This window comes from Corapipo altera, unplaced genomic scaffold (assembly GCF_003945725.1).
Source record: "Corapipo altera isolate COAL_440 unplaced genomic scaffold, ASM394572v1 46, whole genome shotgun sequence".
Taxonomy (NCBI): Eukaryota; Metazoa; Chordata; class Aves; order Passeriformes; family Pipridae; genus Corapipo; species Corapipo altera.
Genome location: NW_020884883.1, coordinates 4,539,233 through 4,560,265, shown reverse-complemented (window position 1 = coordinate 4,560,265; position 21,033 = coordinate 4,539,233). Strand labels below are relative to the sequence as shown.

The window sequence follows — 21,033 nt, the reverse complement described above, 5'->3', positions numbered from 1 at the left end:
CAAGGAGAGTGGTGATATATTTCCTTTGCTAACTCTCTAGTTACTAGATCTCGGGCTACTGATTTGGGATATATATATATATATATATATATATATATATATATATATAATTTTGGTTTTGTTCCCTTCCCCTTTCCCTTTCCCTTCCCTTGTGAAAATTGTATATATTTTAAAAGATATATATATAAGTGTAAATATATTTATATATATCACTTTAGCTGTCTCTCTCGTTTCGGGTTATTTCTTAGTTGGTTGTTTTTCTCCCTCTTCTCCCTGAGGTTTGGGGGGGGGGGGACTTCTGGTGGTAAGGTTTGGAGACTTGGCAGGGAGCCAGCTTCAAACCATATCACTATGATTGCTGCTTTTTTCTTTAATTAAGATTTTCAGTTATTTAGAAGAATCTGTGCATGTCTAATATTTCAATAACCAAGGCTATTTTGGTTTACTATATGCATCGTAATATGTGGATTAAGTACAACAAAGGCACTAGAAGGAAGACATCAAGAGAAGAACAAAAAAGACTGGATTAAAAGAGTGGGAGGACAAGACTGCAAAACTTCCTGCTGGTATTGAAAATATAAAAAATGAGCACATTACACCAACCTCCACGACTGTATGTGCACAGCCAAGGAAGAAAAACATATGTTCTTGTTTCATCCACCCACCTAGGAGAGCTGGATTTATTACATATCATAAAGAACTTGACAGGCCTGTTGCTTATTACCATACACACAATTTTATTGATTACTTCCGAGAGCTGTTGAATCACTATTTGAACAAGACATGACCCTGTATCACATAAAAGGCAAATAATGGAGACACTGACAGATAGTGTTATTGTGCCCTGTGCATTTCATGACTTCTTTAAGGACATTGGTTACCCGCAGTGTTTACTAGTTGTTGACAAGAGCACAAATATTACAAATATTACAACTGTATTCCTGAGTATATTTTTTTCAATCAGATTAAAATGATAATAACATTGAAGTCAAAATAGAAACCAAAATTCTAAATTCAGTTTTATATCGCAGCAAGTATACCAGGGCTTGGTTGCCATATCACAGATGAGAAGAATAAACGTATTAGTACTGCACAGCTTGTTATAAACACACAAAGATACATTGTCATCTATGGCATGAAAGCTTCTTCAGCTACAAACTTTTATTTGGCCTCCTCTTTGTGACTGTCATTTGCACAAACAGCAGAAGGATAAGTTAAAATGTTGCTTTTACCCTGCAAGTCTAAGAACCAGATCTATGATGCCAACATTCTCAGTGCCAGATAATTGCAACTCTCTCTCTCAATTATACTTAAGTCCTTTAACAGTGTTCTATAGGGGTCTGGAAGAATCAGACGGATTCCCACCTACAGCTTGAGCGATTTCAAATGCCACTATGTAGTTCTAAATCTGAAACACTTTTAAATGTTGCACTTTAAATGGTAGATGCAGACTTCGCTAATGCACAAGAAACTCATCTGAAAAGATGTTTGTATAAAAGAAGCCAATTAAATTCACTCATTCCAGTAAATATTAAAATACATTTCCAACAGCAATCAGTCTGTCCAATACTATCACACAAGCAGAATCTTAACTCCTATCTACCATTATGTTGCAAATGTTTTTCAAGATCTCATGATGTTCAGTAGTAAACATCCAGACTTCGGTAAGAAAAGACACGTTAATAAAAATACAGAAGGGCTTGAGTGCTACATTATGGTTTACTGATGATAGAGATTAATGTTGCAGTAAAGTGAGAGCTTTGCTTGCCCTCTCCTTATTTGCCATATCTCTCAAGAGGACTTATATGGACTAAATATGGAATAAATATCCTTTCAGAGAATAGGATTTACTGCAAAACTGCTGCAGTCTAATTGCAAAGTCACGTCACATCATACCACTGTACCACTCTGAAATTACAGAATAGTTGAGGCTTGAAGTCAGTGAAGAAAATATGCTGAATGTGCTCAGTTAAATATGCAGGGCTCTTAAATTATCTGTGTAACAGACAAGAAGTTTATAAGACCAGCAACGTCTAGATGAGGTTTCAATATGGCTCACAATAGTCTATTGACACAATGGTTTCTTGTCTTTCTTTCTTCCATAAGTATTTGAGACTGAGAAGAAAAGTGAAATGTTCAATTAAAATATTCTTGTGGAATATCATCAGGAAGCTACAGTTTATCTAAGGGAGATAAAGCATCAGTACAAACTTGGAAGCATTAACCTTAATTTTTCCTTTTTTTTTTTTTTTAAGCAATCTTTAAAATTCAAGGTAAAGAGCATGTATTATTATTAAGATTACTTGCAATTTCTCAGTATTAGAGGCAGGGTAAGTTCAGAGGAGTACTGAACTGGGAAACTATGAGAAGAAATTGTAGGGAATATGAGAAACAACTGACAGGAATCTTGGCCTTATTATCTCCTTTGAACAAAAAAATTTTAAAATGGAAGAATGTATTGTTCACCTAAGACTGAAGTGCAAAGAAAGAATTACTTGGCTTAAAATTTCTGGAAGGAGGAGAAACATCATCTCTAGCTAGTAACCAAGGTATAAAAACAGAATTCCCAAATGAGATTTTTTTTCCCCCAAGAATTTATAAGCATATAAAATTAGACATAATCTAGAAAATTCTTTCGCAACCTTTACTGTCTTCTGCCAAGTGAACATAAGTCATCTGCATCAAGCTTCATTTTGTACATAGTGGCTCATTTACTCAGGAAAAATGAAACTTCTATTATTTGATGACACTTTTTCTCATTATTGGCTGCATTTCACTGCATAGCACCATCTGGCTCTATGCAATGTCTTTCAGTGCAATAGGTAGAGACAGATACTGTACTGTACTATGGGTATTAGTGTTGGGTATTTTCCAACCAGCCTGTAACTTTGAAGTCTAAGAAATCATACCATTTGGGTGGTGGGCATACTCTTGAATATATGTACCAGTTATCTCAAGTGGAGAGGTTGCACAGCTGTGTTCCAGTCCCATTTAATGTGAATCCTAGTGGGTACACTGCACTGTGCAGAGGCAGTGGTAAAAAGGTATAATCACTGAAATCCTGATAAATCCTCAGCTACTTAGTATCATCCTTTCCTCTGGCCTTTAATGAGATTTTTCTGGGATCTGCCAACATTTACAACACATATATACATTTAGTTACATAGATACTTAGAATTCTGTATGAACCATTACATATCAACTTCCATCTGATACTTTCAAGGTACCTCACAAATATTCACGAAAATGTTGCCAATTATAAGCTGTTTTCATTAGAACTATGTAAAATAATTTTTTTTAATGTTTTAAAAAATCTGTCCCCTGAACAAAATTTGCTGTAAAATTATCATAAGGACTGTAATAATTTTATAGATAATAAAATTTTCATAAAATGCTAAAATTTACATTTTTTAATATAATGAGTAAAATGCATGTAAAAAAATTAAAAACAATTTAGGTGAGCACAAAAAATAAAAATAAAATAAAATTTAAAAGATCAGATTGTTTACCCCAACAGAAAGAGGAATGATTTAGTATTAAAGTAATAGAATTTCATTAAAAGCAATGGAATTGCAGCCTTTGGCCAATCACACATGTGGATTTAATGATTTAGTACACAGAGATACATGTTATAGTTTTTGCACCAATACAATCTTCCTGTCTGATCTGAAACAAGATACATAAGCTCTCTGCAAACAGATGATCATGTATAAAATGAGGACAGCAGTTTTCTTCTGTCTCCAAGGAGTACTGTGAGAAATGAAGTGGAAATGGGCTGCTGCTATAGATGATTATTATAGTATTGTAAGTTTTTAAACAGATATAACTTTTACAGTAGAGACAAGAGACAACTCAGGTTAAGCTTGCTGATGAAATCCTGAATAATTTATTAATGTGGATCTATAAAGACGTATTTGCTGTAACTTTATGATAAACAAGAAGGCTTAGGGATTTTCTCCTTACAATTTTTTTAACCATTAGAAGGATAGGTAATATATAACTTTTGTGTATGGTCACTATAAAAAATATTACTTTTCAAGTGGCTTTAACCTGTAGAACTCCAGCTAAGAGTATTTGAAAATTTTCATAGGTCTTCAGATACTTTTCTGTTGTTTTCATTGGTTTTGTCCACCAAAACTCAGTTGAACCTCACTCTTACCCTCTTCTCTGTCATATCAAACCAAAGTTCTCCTCATTCTTTTCAAAACCACATGATTGAAAAATCATTTATGTATGTATGTATGTATTTATTTATTTATTTATTTAGTAGGAACCTTGGGATCACAGGGCAGAATCAGTGTAGATTATGGCATTACAGCCAAATCTCCAGATGACTTCAGTCCTGAGTGAGAAACATCTGAAATTCAGTTGGGAACCTGAATTCTAGGTTTCATGTTTTTATTTGATAATTGCTGGCGAAAAAAAAAAAGGCACTACTAATATCTCATCTACAGTAGTGACTGGACATGTCCACAATTCCAGATACTGCAAAGCATTGAGCGCTTTTAATTCTCAGTAGAACAAACAGGTTTCAGCAATTGCTTGGCCTCTTGCAAGAATATTCCCTTTTTTAAGCTAATAACTGTTACACAGTCTTTTATATTTTAATGAACCTTAACCATATGTGTGTTCAAAAATTTAAGTCCACTTACACAGCAGCTTAAAAACATTTTTCCTTTATCTTTTTAAAATGCAGTTTTTAGATATTATATCTATTATAGTTGATGGAATAACATCACAGAAATCATCTTTCTGAAAGACTAAAATACCAACATAGCACAACTTAATAACAGGCTTATACAAACAGTGCAATAAACTTATAGGTACTACATCACTTCCGTTTATTGTGGAGTTTCTAAAGAAAAGGAAGAAACTGATAAGCTGTGACGTGTTCACCATATGTATGTGCAGTAGTAAATGGAATTTTTGATGCCTTGATAGTAATTTTATTTCATGTTTTACAAAACTTAGAAAGGGGATATTGCTTACCTTTGTCTCAATTTGTTTGGTGTCTAGATTCTGAAAAAGCAGCTTTACTTTTGTTTTTCCATCATCTGAAGAGCCTTTGAGTTGAGAGAATTTAAACCTCCACAGCACATTCTAAAGAGAAAGAAATTTGATTAAGAACTCTGTTACATGTACTTGCCTAGAATTATATAGATTGATGCTCAGTGTTTGTGTATTAAGATAAAGCATTAGGGCAGTAAATACATTACATGATAAGAGGCTCTTTGCAGAGCAGTAAAAATTAACAGTTCTGTATCCTATGTGAAAGGAAAAGATACAATATTGACATTCACTGACTAAACAACTATTTAGATCTAAATTCTCTGAAGGTTGACTGTTTCAGTTGCCTATGTAATATCAAGATCCATGGCAAAAGCTTAATTCCATAAAGATTTATGAAGATATTTGTTGCAAAGTTAAATTTACTGATGTGTGTAATGTGGTTTGAAATCCTCAAATTACACTACAGAAACACAAAAATATTATTATTGAATGTAGTCTCGGAAACCACAAAGATGTGTTCTACTTCACATAGTGGCTTGTAAAATATATAAACATTCTAGGCTTCTTGGTCTCCTATAGGCTTATGCATGGCATCTGACTAGTGTTGGCAAATCCTAGATTGACAGATATGCTTTAATATTTATGGAGATACCTATTTAAAACAAAAGTTGGGAAATTATTTTGAAACCAAGATAATTTTCTGTATTTATCTGAATGTTTTCTACTGATCACCTTAAAATGTATAATTCAAAAACCCTCAAGATAACAACTTGCATCTGGACTTCCTGCTGATGTTTCCTTTAATGCCTATAATCTTAATGAAAATTCTCTGCACATGTTGAAATGTGATTCAGTCCCTGGACACTGCTGAGGAAACACAATTTAAATACTTGGAAGGCTATTTCAAAAGCACACATGGAAAAAAGTTTGCTATATTCCATTTTCCAACATGTCTTTTCTCAAAATATTTTTTAAGTAGACCAGTGCTACCAGTGGTCTTCAGAACCCTACTTATAGTTTAAAAGGGAATGCCCTAGAAATAAAAACTATCTCCTGGTTCCCTGTAGACATAAATGTAACTGCCTTCTTAGAGAAATATAACAGATAAAAAAAACCCCAACTATGCTACAGCACTGTGATGGTGCTTAAACTTTACATTCATGAACAGATTTTAACTGGGTCCAGAGGGCCTAATTAGACCACCTGAAAAGTGTTCAAAGTTTAAATGAGTTTGGCTCTAAACAGGATAGATGAATGTTTGCTATGTAATATAACTGCTAAGGTGGAGATGAAACAAGAACTTAGGAACAATTTAGCAATAATAGGCATTGCTGGAGTCATCACCTCTCTCAAAGGTTGACACTGAGTGGGAAAGAAGAGATGTAGATAGTTCTGGAAGGTGGAAGAAAATGTACACTTTGGGATCCCTTTATCTCGGATGAGCAGCTGGAGACACAGGATGGGGAAGATGAACCAGCCAAGCCAACAAGAGAAAAAGAATCTCTACAAATGTGATATAAAGCAGCTGCAGACACAAAAGTATCTCTGTGGTAGGCCCAGAACAATAACATCTGAATGAGTTAAACCCATGATGACCCAGGAAAAGAAGTTATTCTTCCAAATAACTTTAAGAATCCACCAAAACTATTCTACAAAAGAATTTTCTAAAAGACACTTATATTTCTTGTGCAAGAGAGAGTAGTGAGAATATGTGAGAGAAACAACCCTGCAGGCACCAAGGTCAGCGAAGGAGTGGGAGGAGGTGCTGTTCCTGAAGGACTGCACCCTGTGGGAGGGACCCACACTGGAGTAGTTCATGAAGAGCTGCAGCCCATGGGAAGGACTCATGTTGGGGAAGTTTGTGGATAACTGCTTTTCTGGAGCAGGGGAAGAGTGTGAGGAGTCCTCACCCTAAGGAGGAAGGAGTAGCAGAGATAACATGTGATGTACTGACTGCAGCCCCCATTCCTGATCTGCCTGTGCCACTGGAGGGGAGGAGATAAAGAAAATAGGGAATAAATTTAAGCCTGGGAAGGAGGGAGAGGTAGGAGGAAGGTGTTTTAAGATCAGGTTTTCATTTCTCATTAGCATACTCCAATTAGATTGGTAGTAAACTAATTTCCTCAAGCGGAGTCCCTTTTGCCCATGATGGTAAGCAGTGAGTGATCTCTCCCTGCCCTTATCTTGACCCACAAGGCTCTTGTTATATTTCCTCTCCTCTGCCCAGATCAGGAGGAAGCCAGGGTCAATCCACCACATTCCAAAGCAAAAGTTCTTGTGCTTTTTGTTTCAGAATTTGTAATAAGAAGGCTCATTTTATATTATTTTTCAGACTATAAAAAATAATGTTTTTCAGTAAGTACATGAACTGGTTTCCCAAAAATTGAGATCCAGGTTTAGAGTCATAGAGCAAACAGCAGACTGGTTTTCATTTTAATAATCCTGTAAGAACACCTGCTGTGGTGTAAGAGCATTCTCTGCATCAATAGAAGACCTTAATTTTTTCATTATCTCAAAAAAAAAGATTTTTCAGCAAAATCACTATGTCCCTAATGAACTGCTAATTGCTTGACCACTTTAAGAATTTTTTCTCTGTTGGTAGGAAATATTCTGAAATAGCTATGCATATGAGGCAACACAATCAACTAAAGGTGACAATTACAGGACATAAGATGAACTGCAGAAGTCACCCATTACTGCCTCACTCGGGCTTAAGGATGCAGAGGACATGTCCATCTCTCAAACAGATGAAAAATAAATGTACTCAACTTTTCCAGAATTTTTACAGTTTAACAACAGAATCAGTCTATTTGATGGTATTCTGTATTTCTCCTTAGGTAAGCAACAAAAGTTCATCTAAATTCTCTTCATCATCAATACTGAAGGTAGGCACTCTGATGGAAAGTCCTATCAATAGAGTGAGTTTATTATTTTAAAGGTGAGAGTATCTGCAATCAGTCTTCACACTAAAAAGAAACATTCTATAAAATCTATAGAGAGATTACTTTTTGTAGTTAATTTGTGGCTATTTGAAAAATGTGTATACTCGTGTAAGAAGCACAATTTCAGAATGCAGTATCACCTGAGGCAGGGAAGGGTATGGATATGTATTTCGTGAAATTTTATGCTACTTCATAGGATAGCACATTAATGAAATTAGTCTAAATTTTCATGCAATCTTAGTCATTATTTCTCTGCACAAAGATTTCAACAGACTTGTCCATTTTGGCCCTAAACCTACAAAATACCAATGTGCAAAAAACCCCGCTAGATCCTGTGTTAGTATTTCAAAATGCAGTGTGTTCCCTCTTAACTCAGAATGACTGACTGAATTTTTTAAATATATAGTTGAAAAATCCTTTCAGTTAGGAGTTGAAGACCATATCTGAAAGGACAGACCTTTTACTGCAAATTTCTATTAATGCAGAAACATTATTTGTATGTATGTTTACTTCTAATTCAAATAAATGTTAAAATCCATTTAGAATAATTTAAAGTAACAATAAATTATATATAAAATAGTAGCATTATAGACAGGACTTGGAAGTTGGCATGTACCATAAACCATGCCCTGTAGGCACTTTCTATATAGCCATTGTTTTGCAAGATAAGTTAATTTAACCTTTTAGATTCTGACTTTGAAATAAATTTGCTTTTGTTCTGTTTATTTTAGACGTGGCCTAAATTTCTTATGATAGAAGAAGAATGAATCCTATTTTATATCTGTAGCTTCAAAACAAACAGAATCAGGTGACATTTCATTTCTTTCATGATTTCTAATCTTTTACTAATCTTGAAGTTTCTTCAGTACAACAAACTACGTTCTCTGCGAAATAACCTTCTTTTGCTTTTATTGCTTGAAAAGGAAACTACTTTTTTATATCTTTCTCCAAAATTTATCTTTACATGCTAAGGCACAACTATAATTGCCCCTTTCAAGTCCCAAACTGACTACATTTCAGTAGTGCTAAATAAATAAATAGAACAGTATACGTGAGGAATAAATACTGGACATCAACATAAAAAAATGAAATAACTGATAACTCCAATAACAGTAAAATAATACCAAGGTTTTTTTCCTCTTCTTTTCCTCTTACCTTTGTTTTACTGTCAAAACAGGTAAATCCTAGAGCAAAGTCGACTGTGAAACACAGAGTATCCCCTTGCCAACTACACATATATGTTTTAGACTGGAAAAAAAAAAGGTATGATTTTTGAGAGAACAACCATCATTGTAATTTACCATATAAAAAAATATTTTATGCAGAGGGTTTTTTTGTGTGCAAAGACACTCAACCGGCAACACTGGTACTGCTTTATATTACTACATAAATACCATATTCTTGAAAACCATCCCTTACAAAATGCAACACAGAACAAATAAAGCCAAATCTGACTATTTCAAACTTCTGGCAAACTGCTTAGACCAGAGTTATTAATGATCTCTGACATCACTTCCAGCAAATATGCAGGCAACAGTGCCTAAGTGTTTTGTCATTGTAACCTTATTATGAAAAAACATTCTGTCTACTCGACCTCTCCATCTGATTTAAACTTTGTAGACAATCTTTCTATTTTAAAACATATTTTCATTTGTAAACTCTGGTGACATTCCAGCACAGCACTATGTTAATGTTAGTTAATGCAATTTGATAATAAGAACTAATAGCTATCACTTCTTAGTTAGCACTGATACTTGCTAGACAGTGCTCTATATACACCAACTCTATGATCACCTTTCAGGTTAGAAAGAAAAAATTCTATTTTATTAACAAAACCAGAAGTTCTGTTTAAACTTCTGAATAAGTCTTAAGGTAAAAAGTCAGTTAACTCTTTCTGTGTATTTTTGAAGCTTGCTGTCTTAGGTATATAACAGATTCTGAAAAGACATGATAAAGTTTCTGCTGTTGATGTAATAAGAAACAGCTTGATGATGTTCACCACTGACAGCTAATACCGAAAAGCCCTTTGCCTTCAGCCTGAGTAGAAAGTCCCCAGGTTTTCCTTATCAGCCATTTTTAAGACTACACTTTTGTGCCTTATGAAATCTTTGATTTTTTTTGTTTGTTTGTTTCTTCCAAGGGAGTTTTACTTTACTCTCATTGCTATTTCATAAACCTCAATGTGGCCTCACGCTTAAATCTTTGTTGACATGAAAGTTTTGCATCTGGATAGTTTTTTTAAATTAAAAAAATTGACACAAGAATGGCCTAGAAGAGACTGAAAGCATTAATGTAATTGCTTAAATTGAAAATTGTAATTTTAATTATTTTTTAAAGATTTTTAATAAAACCTAAAACTTCTGCATGATTGTAAAGGTTTCCTCATTCCAGTACTAAAAAAAATACTTAAGAGTTATAGTAAAATAAGCATTTCTGAGTTACAGATATGACGTTTTATAAAGGATTTTGAAAGGGTTGGGAGTGAAAATAATTAATTAGTGCAGATTAGTATTATAATCATCTCCACAATGACAGAGACATATAACATTTCTGAATAAATAATTTTGCTAATTGGTGTTCTAAGATCATATTATTTGGCATTTAAAAATATTTCAGTGATTGATATTCAATTAGAATGACATTTACATATCCTTACATTTTATTCAGTAATTATAAGGTGGTATTAAGCAGCAGTCATAACTTATTAACCATTATTTCCCAAATGTTCTAAAATGAACTATGCACAAATAATTAGCCCGGACTACTTTAAAAATATTCAGTATTAGCAAATAATGGAACTGGTTTGGAAATTTTTCACAAATACTAGAGACAAACAGAATATGCTGCATTTTCACTGTGATAAACATTATATATAGATATGTTTTTTACCTACAAAACACACTCAGTAGTGTTTTCTTTACAATAGAATTGCATTTCACCATGTAAATTTAAAAGCCTCCTTATGTCACTTCCTTCAGTTACTTTGAACAGGTTCTCGGACAGCTCTGTGATAAAGACCCTCATCTCTACTCATTAACACTAGGGCAGAGCACTATTCCTTTTCATTTCTGCCTTTGGAATAAGCCTCCCATACACTTGCAATTGTGTGATCACCCTTGGCTATCTACAACAATTGTTTACACAAAAATTTAACATCAGAAGTCTAGGCTTAGCTGTCTTTCAGTGAATGTTGCAAAAAAAAAAAAAAATAGCACTGCATATTAGCCAGCTTGAGAAGTCATGGTTTAGACAACAGAGAGAAAAAGAATAGGCCTCATACTGCAACAGCTAAGAAAATTGTAGTTTACGTCCTAAATCCATATTTTCTGAGCAATGTGTAATGATTTGTGGAATAATTATATTTGTAATAAAAGACAATTACAAAGCTTTTACCTGTCTAATTGTTCAGGTATTAGTGTCTCAATGCATATACTTTTAACTCATGAAAAGATTATTAAGGTGATAATATCACTGTCCAAATAGCATAAGAACAGTGTTTCTGATTCATCCATAGAAGGAACTTCTTAGACACCCTGTCACTGATCAGAATTAAGACACTAACGTGTCTTTGGCACTGGTATCTTCCTGCAAGACCCTAAGAAGTCTTAATAGTTACAATGACTGCACATATACACTCAATCTCTTTCCCATAGACATAGAGATTTCCCAGAAATAATTCAGCTTTGAACTACGTTTGGTGTTCAAGAAATGACTCTGCATACCACTTACTGCCATGGTCTAGTTGACAAAGTGGTGATCAGTTAAAGGTTGGATTCAATGACCTCAGAGGCTTTTTCCAATATAAATGACTTTGTGATTCTATCTTCCTTGCCTCTCATTTCCACCTACAAAACTCTTGACACTTCCATCCCAGCTTGATCCTACAGATAACTAATACTACGAGGCTTGAGAAACTTAGTACTTTTTACTGTGGTTGCTATCAATTAGTCTTCCACGACTGTGCAGACATCTTGGAATCTGCAGAAGTTAATTAGCATGGAAGAGTTGGGTTAATTACCTTTTAATAGGGAACAAAAAAAAAGCTTTTTTCATGTATATCTTCCATCAGTTTTTACAGAAGGGTGAGGACAAGGGACAGTTTGCTTCAGTAGTCCAAAACAAAGACTGACCTAGGATTCTGTCTAACACTGAGAAGACTTCACAAATATGTTCAATGACAGGCCAATTAATTCCCAAAACAGCTTTTATGACTATCAGTTACAATGACTCTGTCCCTCAGAAGAGAAAACGTGTTTCTGAACAGATCTGCTAACATAACAAGTAGGGCTTTACACTTGGTTTATGGGTGTCAGGTTCCCAAGCCAAGAGGGTAAAACTGGAGGCTGAATGCATGGGAAAAGACAACAAGAGAGACTTTCTTATTTTCATTCCAAGAGGAAAGCACAGATATACCTCAAATATCTGTATGTGACAGGCAAAGCCTGAGGCACAAACAGAAAGGGGGACCACTTTATGTTTAGTCACTGGCCTGTGATGAGGTAGGAAGCAAAAAGACTTGGTGCGTAGCAAGGACCACTGCAGGGCAGACACAGATGGCTTGAGAAGTAAAGGCTTCCTCTTACTCAGTTTCCTTCTATCCACAGGGGTCCTTGTCCACACTCAGCCATAGTATGAAGGCATAAGAAAGCAAGCATGCTCTCCACATTAGACAGAGGCCTTCTGATTTCTCCACACACATGTGGGTCTCTGGGGTAGGCTGAAGGTATAAGGACATTTGGTTTCATCTGGGACTGGGTAGTCCAAATGCTTCTAAATAAATCTGGACATAAAATAGACTTTTGTGGTTACTGGAATACACGTATATTGCAATGCTTTAGCTGGAGAGCCTAAATTTGCCCAAGTTCTGCCACAGGCGTCCAATGTAGTATCTCTGGATTCTTTTTTGAAGATACACAGTCTTTACTGTTACTCTGATGTGGGATTGTATTCTGTTTAAGAAATAGTGGCTCAACTTGCTTATGTTTTTCAGTAAAATTCTCTAATATCATGATTACTATTAATGTCTGTCGAGATGTCACATTCTGAGGTCATCGACAAATACTCTTAGTAAAAGAAATACCATTTAAGATCAGTTTTAAAGAATCAGGTGGGTCAGTTACCAGCCTTTTTCAAACAGTATTCCTTTTCATAAATTTTTCTGGCAAATAAGGTTTTTAAGGAACAAATGAGGCTCACTGATGTTGTTCATCCAAGTGCAACTCAGAAATATAAAATAGCGTATATCTGTTTTAAAGGATATTTTCTAACTCTGGAGCTGTTGTTCCTAACACCTCATCAGGTTTACAGTTTCAAAATTCAGCTGATGCTTGGCTACATTGTGGTTAATTGTAGCCTTGCATGAAGAAAACTTCATTTTGCTTTAACTGCAGCATTCATATGCAATACATTAATTCATTTTGGACTCAACTATGTTCTGTTGAGCAGGAACTTCAGTGTTTTTGATCAACCAAAATACAAAAATAATACTGGTCTTCTATTCTACATGAATACAAACTTGGCATGTACATGGTTTTCCTTGTTTATTTTCCAAAAAGGAACTGGAAAGTAGGCGATACCATTACACTACACCACTTGAACTATACATTTTCTCTGCTACTCTGTTAACTACTTTATACATGTAGACATACATTTGTTCTAAGATGGGCTGTAAAGGTTTATTGCACGTAAGTGGAAACACAGACACTATTTCTAATTATATTCATGATATAAAATTCAACACATACTTTTTAAAAACAAATTATAACCAGACAGCAAAGCACTTAGGCAAGAACCATATTTGTATAGTATACATATTGCACACTGTGTTCACTTATTCACTTTAAGATCAAATGTGTGCTAAGCCTCTCTGTGAAAATAATATGACATCAATATAATAAATACTAAAATCTTAATAAAACTTTGAATTTGCTTAGAAAAGGGAGTTAAAATTAAATTAACCTTTTATTAATTCAATGAATATGTTTTTGGAATATTGTTTTCCAGAGACACCTCACCCCTTCTACATGTAAAATAACACAGTTCATGAGAATACACTTTTGTTTGTTCAGTAAAAACAGCACCTACTTCCTATATAATAAAACAGCCATCATCATCTCGTCCTTTTCCTTTTTTTATAGTTAACTATCAATGAATATAGATACAATGAATATATAACAACAGTGCATCCATTTAGCATATTTAAATTAGTGATGAAGTCCAAACTCTTAAAAGTTAATGTCAAAGCTCTTTTGAGATATTTGAAATTTACCTGTTATTTTTTAATGTAAAATATTAAATAATTTGACGTTAGCCACATGAAAATCAAAAATAAGTGACTAAAAATCACAAACAGAACAACTTGAAATACCCCAAACTGAGCACTTTTCCCTCTTAAAGGAGTTGACTTTTCCACAAAGTCCATGATCACTTAAAGTTTTATGAAAGTGAAATGTATACAGATGACGAGAGTGGAATTCTAATGAGCTAAACGTATATGAAGCAATTTCTTTGTCATTCTCTATTAAACTGAAGATTAACATAATAATTGACTCTAATTGTAAGAGTTTGCCCTGGAAATCAATTACTGGTCAACATTTCAATCATTTTAACAAAAGACTTCAGGGCTGCCAATTTGAATAGAAAAAATAATTTTTAATTAATTAATTAATAATTAATTTTCAAGTTAATTTTTGTTCAGTCTTTCTGTCAGTGCTAGTATATGTATAAAATGGAATTTTGTAGGACTTGTCAGAGGAACTTTAGTGCCTGAAAGACAGAAGGACCTAAACTATGTGCTCTTTTATTCTGCATTAGAAATAAAACAATGCACATCAACATTTAAAACACAGTGACAGTGAGGGAAAAAAATTTTATCAACAGCAGACAGTTTGGAACACAGATTCTTGCATTAAGACTTTGTACAGCTTTTTACAGTTTTTTACAAGCTATTAAGTCAGACAGCAGTGACAGGAGTAAGGTGTCTTAATGCACCCAATGTATTTACCATTGAGTTTGGTAAAAGCCTTAATATAGGACCACCTAGGTCAAGAAAAAGCCTTTTTGAAAATTTGAATTTCAGCATAAAAAAAACATCTAAGTAGAATATGGAGATGAAGATAAGAGCAACTAGAGTTATTATGGTTGTATTTAGAAATATATCTCAGCCCACATACAGAGAGTTTACTAGGAGGCCAAATTAAAACCCATAATTCTGAACACAGCCTGCAAAACTTACAACAGTCTTTTTGCATAGAATTACTTGTGCTAAGCAGAATTGCTTTTTAAACTCTTTAAAACCACAAAATAATTGAATTAAAAATGCATATGCTTTGGTTTTCTGATATTTAAAAAACCTCTGTTATTTTAGGATAAAATATTTTATATCACCTTTTAAGCAAAACTTTCGGGAGACGTTTACAAAGCCCAATGAAAGCCTTCTCACTCTGAATCTGCATTACATACGAGAAAATGAAAAAACAATGAAATCTGACATTCACCAAAAGCAGAAGTGTGTCCAGAAATTTCATCCAGAACACACTTCCAAAACTCCTGTTCCAGATAACTGTGTAAAAGGAACAGTGAAACAATGTCTTTGAGAGTGATCAAATGAATATCACCTTGACTTAAAAAACATGGCAGATCCACTCATTGGCCCATACTTTTAAAGAATTCATCATGTCACAATTAAAAGGTTACAGAGATGTTATAATTATGTATAGATACAAATAAAACCACTTTATTGAAACAAACCAGATCTTCTGAAAAATCTTGTACATTCCTTCAAGTCCTGCTGTTGCTGCAGTCAATGGAATTGCATCTAAATGCCCTAAAATGACTCTTTTTTTTAAATACTTTGCTCAGTATTACTACAAAAAAGTACATTCTCTTGTAAAAGACAGTGCTGTAATCTGATGATTTCAAGAAGACATTATAGTTTTGTTTTTTAAACATTGATGAACATTTGTGGTTCAGCATACATGTATGCAAGAGACACTCTGGCATTAAAAGTAAGATTTTTAAAGTACTCAAATAACAGTTCATTATATTTTCAAAGGAAGCTTCCATTATTTCAGTAGAAGTGGGGCCAGCTCAGTGTTTTTAGAAAATAATGCCTGTTCTTAATATATCTCTGTTTTAAATGCTGGCTTTCTCAGGATATTGCTAAGCTCAAAACTTTTGCCTTTAGTGCATCTACTGAAATAACTACCTGATCTAATCTATTTGTAATTTTTCATTCGTAATGCTCATGACCCTAACTGCAGCTAACTGCAAAAATGGTTTACTTAGTTGAGCTCTGCTTTTCAGGAACATTCAGCATCACTGAGATTAGGCATTAAACTGGCATTCCAGAGAGACAAGGGCTACATGTACCTGTGGGTTGAAGCACATTTTCCTCCATAGGGAATTGTTTTCCTACAGAAAGACTGAGGTCAACTTGTAGGTTCAGCTATTGCTTGACAAGACAAGCAGATAGTGCAGATGTGGATGCCTACTCTTGGTCATGGCAATCTCTCTGTAATATGAACCAATGGCTACTGTAAATCTGATAGAAGAAGGAAGACTTGGTACCTCCTCTGCTGAACATGCAGACTATGGCTTAAATTTATTTGTAGGAAAAGGCAGTGAGATTAATAGAGGAAAGAGGACAAAATCTAAGGGCAGCAGCTTAGCAATGATTATCTCCTAGGAGGCAAAATTTAAAATGTGTGTTCTTTAGCCCTGGCTTATGTCAGGAAGAGATTGTGCTTCCTCATCTCTGTGTTTGAGCAATGGCTTCATGGTTTTGTAGCAACTTATTTTTCCACAAAGAAAACCAAGATTCAACAGTGACTTGAATGTTAACAGTTTCTTACCTGTAGATTGTCCCAAGTATATTTTCACATGCCTGAGGTAGATTCTCAGTGGCAATCACAGTAATCAGGTTGGCACCATTTGTTTTATTAGAACCAGAGGAACTCTACTGGTTTACTTCAGCAAAGACAATGACTTTGTTTTAATACAGTTTGTTATTACATAATGAAGTTTTTTTCTTCTCTGATGATTTATAAATTCTGGAATTTCACTGTTGAAAAGGGATTTTAATCAGAAATACCAACAAGAGACATTCCTAAGTAAAAAATTCAATTTTGAATCAATGATGCCTCAATGGGATTTTGTTTTTTCACCTGATTCTTTTAAAGGAATCTAATAAAGGTGGAGAGTAATAGGGAATGCCAACTTTAAGAAACATAAAATCAAATATAAAAGAATCTAGATATTACTCTACAGGTAATATTACTGTATAAATTTGGAATCCCATGACAGTAACTTCTTGACAGATTTAAAAGAATCATAGAATGGTTTGGGTTCTAAACCACCCGCCATGGGCAGGGACACCTTCCACTAGACCAGGTTGCTCAGGGTTTCATCCAACCTGGCCTTGAACACTTTCAGAGACGGGGCATCCACAACTGCTCTGTGTAACCTGTTCTAATGCCTCACCACCCCCACAGTAGAGAATTCATTCCTAATATGTAATCTAAGCCAGCACTCTTTCAACAGAAGTTTTTCGTAATTTAAAAATATATTACTATTTTTAGAAAAAATGATCAACTTTTCATATTAATCATGTTTAATATACAAAATATAGAAATAAGTTTGATTTCAATAGCTTTGTAAATGATAAATTCTCTTTTTAAAAAAATTTGTAATAGGTGCACTGCTTGATTTTCATCTGTTATCTAAACTGTTAAATTATTAGTAATTTAACAATTGCAAATGTATTTACGATTAATCTCTATAGCTCTCAGTATCCTTCTTTGTGTTGCAGAATGGTGGGTTTTTTGCATCACTGTGAAAATTAATTAGAATCTAACAGCACATCTAAAGATGACCAGTTAAATTGGAATTGGAATAAGCTTTCTGTACATAATGAAAACAATCTAAAATTTAATTGTGTAATTAAACTGAGTGCTTCTTGTAACGAACTGGTGAGTATCTTTTAACGACACTATAAATCCAACCTAATCCAAATGTTATTTAATATCTCACCTGAATGCAATGAGGATATTCTGTTTTCTTATATGTTTGCCTCAGAAATTAGTTCTGAAATTAGCGTATTTCCATTTGTACATATAATTCTGTTTCATATGTGCTTTGTAATCATCACAGAATAAAAAAGTGAGATAGCATTGCCAACAGTATTTAATATTTTTGCATTTTAAATATATTATTTGCAGGTCACAAGGCTTACACTGTGATCAACCAATCCTGTTTTACTCATCTTCTCAGTTCACCATGAAGAATTAACAGATTCATAAGCTAGAAATGACAATTAGTTCTTATTCGGACTGCCCAATTTCTGCTAGATTTTGTTAATTTAAGTGGACTTCTTTTGCTCAGTCTGAGGGTGATTTAGACTACTGTTTCTAGAGAAGTATATAATTCCCAAAGATGCCTAGAAAAAATGAGTGTGTTTGTTTTGATGGCAGAGTTACTGAGACAGCCAAAGTGTCCTGAGCATCTCAGAAATCTGAAGACAGGTAAACTGAGATAGAAAGAAAAGCAGAAAGATAACTAATCTCTGACCAAGCCCCAGTGAAGACATGGTCCCTAAGATCTATTCTGATTACATCTAACTTGAGTTGCAGTAGGACCAATTCAAAATGACACTGAAAAATGACTAGAAAACACATTTTGTGTAATTTTCCAGGAAGGAGACCCAGGAACTGAACTTCTTTTTAGGCTGCCTGGATCTGAATATCACAAACACTTCACTTTTCTTGAGATCCAAAATCTTCAATTGAACTTTTACCTTTCATGCTAAAAAAATAGTTTCAGGTGGGGCTAATTCCACACTTACATGCAGTTTGGTCGCCGTGCAAGGAATGCAAGGAATATGCATTCCTGACCAGCATATATCACTATTTACATTCTTAGTGGCTTGTTGAATACTCAACTTTAAGCAAATACAAAGGTACATTTTTAAAATATGCATTGATATTCGGTTGCACAAAAAAATTGTTTAGAAGCCACTTGAACTTTTATGGAAAGGATTTTCCCATTTGACTCCTAATTTTGCAATAATGAGGAATTTATTGTTATCTCCAGTGGACAAATAAACATGCAAATACATAAATTAATTTTGGCTCTTCCTGGAGCTGCTCAAGATATTCTACTACAGTGATATTCATAGAATATAGTCAACTAAATGAGAAAAAATACTGGTTTCCTTGAAAGGTTATTGAAATCAGTTAAAAATAATCTATTAACTTCTTTATGTTTTGAATTAGTTCTAGTGAATCCTTTCAGAGGATTTTTAACAATCAATAACATGGTAGATTCCTCAGGTATTTCATATATATCAGCCCAGCAAACACACAGTGTATAGAGGGAAATGTAAAGTATGGGGAAGGAAGATGGTGAACTGAGTATACTGTAAGGTATGTCACTCTCATGTGCAACATTAATTATTTTTTTTTGTTTTATTTTATTTTATTTTATTTTATTTGTAAGGTATATTCTTCACAGGGGGAATCTGTATCATTCCAGGAGCACGAATTTTACTGCTAACATTTCTCTTAGCACAATACCTTCATACCCCTGACCTCACCAAATATAGATTATAATTTTATTATTTCCAGGGTTTATTTGTGTGTCAAGATCAGCCCTTAAATCACAGAAAAAATCAGAAGGAAGTTCACTAGAAGTACTTACCTTTAAGCACAGAAAATAACCAGGCAGCGAAACTTCTTGAATATTCTGTTATAATTGAGTGGAATCCAACCTATTTTAATTCTTGGAATAACTCATATTAAACAACATTTTTTTTGTTCAAGCAAAGCAAATGGTTTCATGACACTAGGTTATTCAACTGTATGAAGACTGGAAAAAACTTGTAGCATCTGTATCACAGCTGGAAGTATGAGGGGAAAACTTTCTTTTGTGTTAGAATTGCAAGTGAGGAGAATATGTAACCATGTCTCATCACTATATACCAACTGTAGATATTTTGGAAACACTGTGGTAGATGACTTTCCATGCATGGTTTTTTTCAGTCTCCTGAGAGTTCTTCCATTTGTGAAGTAGATTCCTCTTTGTCTTCTTCCAGCCATGGAACTAAGCTTAAATGCAAAAGGTTTCAAGATGCCAAAATTGCTGGTTTTTCTACAGCTGACAGTGAAACATATCACTGTCACTCTTTTCTCTGTCCACTGCCAGATAATATATCCTCCTCCATCCTCCTGTTGAATAGAACTGATCCAAATCATCCCTTTGAGATGTTTCTGCATTAATTTAACAATCACATAAGACTCAGGTGAGTCAATATAATTTCCTTTTGAAAGAACAGTCTGAGGCAAGGGAAGAATACTGATTAAGTAATTTAAAAAAGATAACACTGAAAAAACATGGAAAAAAATCCCATAGTATTGACAAGACCAACCAAAAGAGTCAAAGAATTAGTAAGAGCTTTGGAAAATGTGCTAGCTTTTTATTTTTGAAGATTGTCTACGCTGTAAAAAACTTGGAAAAAAAAAGAACATAAATTACTTAATCTGAGCATCATTTACTGGTCCTGCACTCTTTAGGATGTTCCAGATGAGACAAATATTCTTGACAGGATTTGTGGGAGAAGATTTATCTTCAAGTTATGATTCAGAGGACTTCACTGCCTATCTTCCTCCATTACAATACTGACTTTTATTACCAACCTCATGGAAATACTTTTTACAGTACTTTTTCTCCCTTTCAACTGCCTTTCTGTCATACTTCTATCGCATTTTTATTGCCCCCATCTGTCCAAGTTACACCATCAGCAACTACAATAGTTCTTCTAGTAAAAAAATACATATATTTCTAGCACATGGATTTAACATGCGTTTTCTTGCTATCATTGCCGTAAATCGACTAATTTCATCAGCATCACTGAATTTCACAGTTTCTTAGAATAGGGCTTTAAGATAGCTGAGAGGGGAATAGTATTGTGAGGGGGGTTTCTTCCTGCTTTATTGTATTCTTTCTGTCATCTAATGCTGCTGCCATCTTCAGAAGAAAAGTATAACAAAAGCCCACACAACACGGGTAGTTAAAATTCAAAAGGACC

At 34.1% G+C, this 21,033-nt stretch overlaps 1 protein-coding gene across 1 annotated transcript in view; it reads right to left on the bottom strand.

The window, feature by feature from the left end:
• Nucleotides 1-21,033, bottom strand: part of SNTG2 (syntrophin gamma 2) — a 152,992-nt gene that overhangs the window by 2,619 nt on the left and 129,340 nt on the right. The window contains exons 15-16 of the mRNA XM_027641128.1: nucleotides 9,108-9,200; nucleotides 4,990-5,100 (exon numbers count right to left, since the gene is read on the bottom strand). Of these exons, the coding sequence (XP_027496929.1) occupies nucleotides 4,990-5,100; nucleotides 9,108-9,200 (204 nt within the window). The remainder of the gene's footprint in view (nucleotides 1-4,989; nucleotides 5,101-9,107; nucleotides 9,201-21,033) is intronic.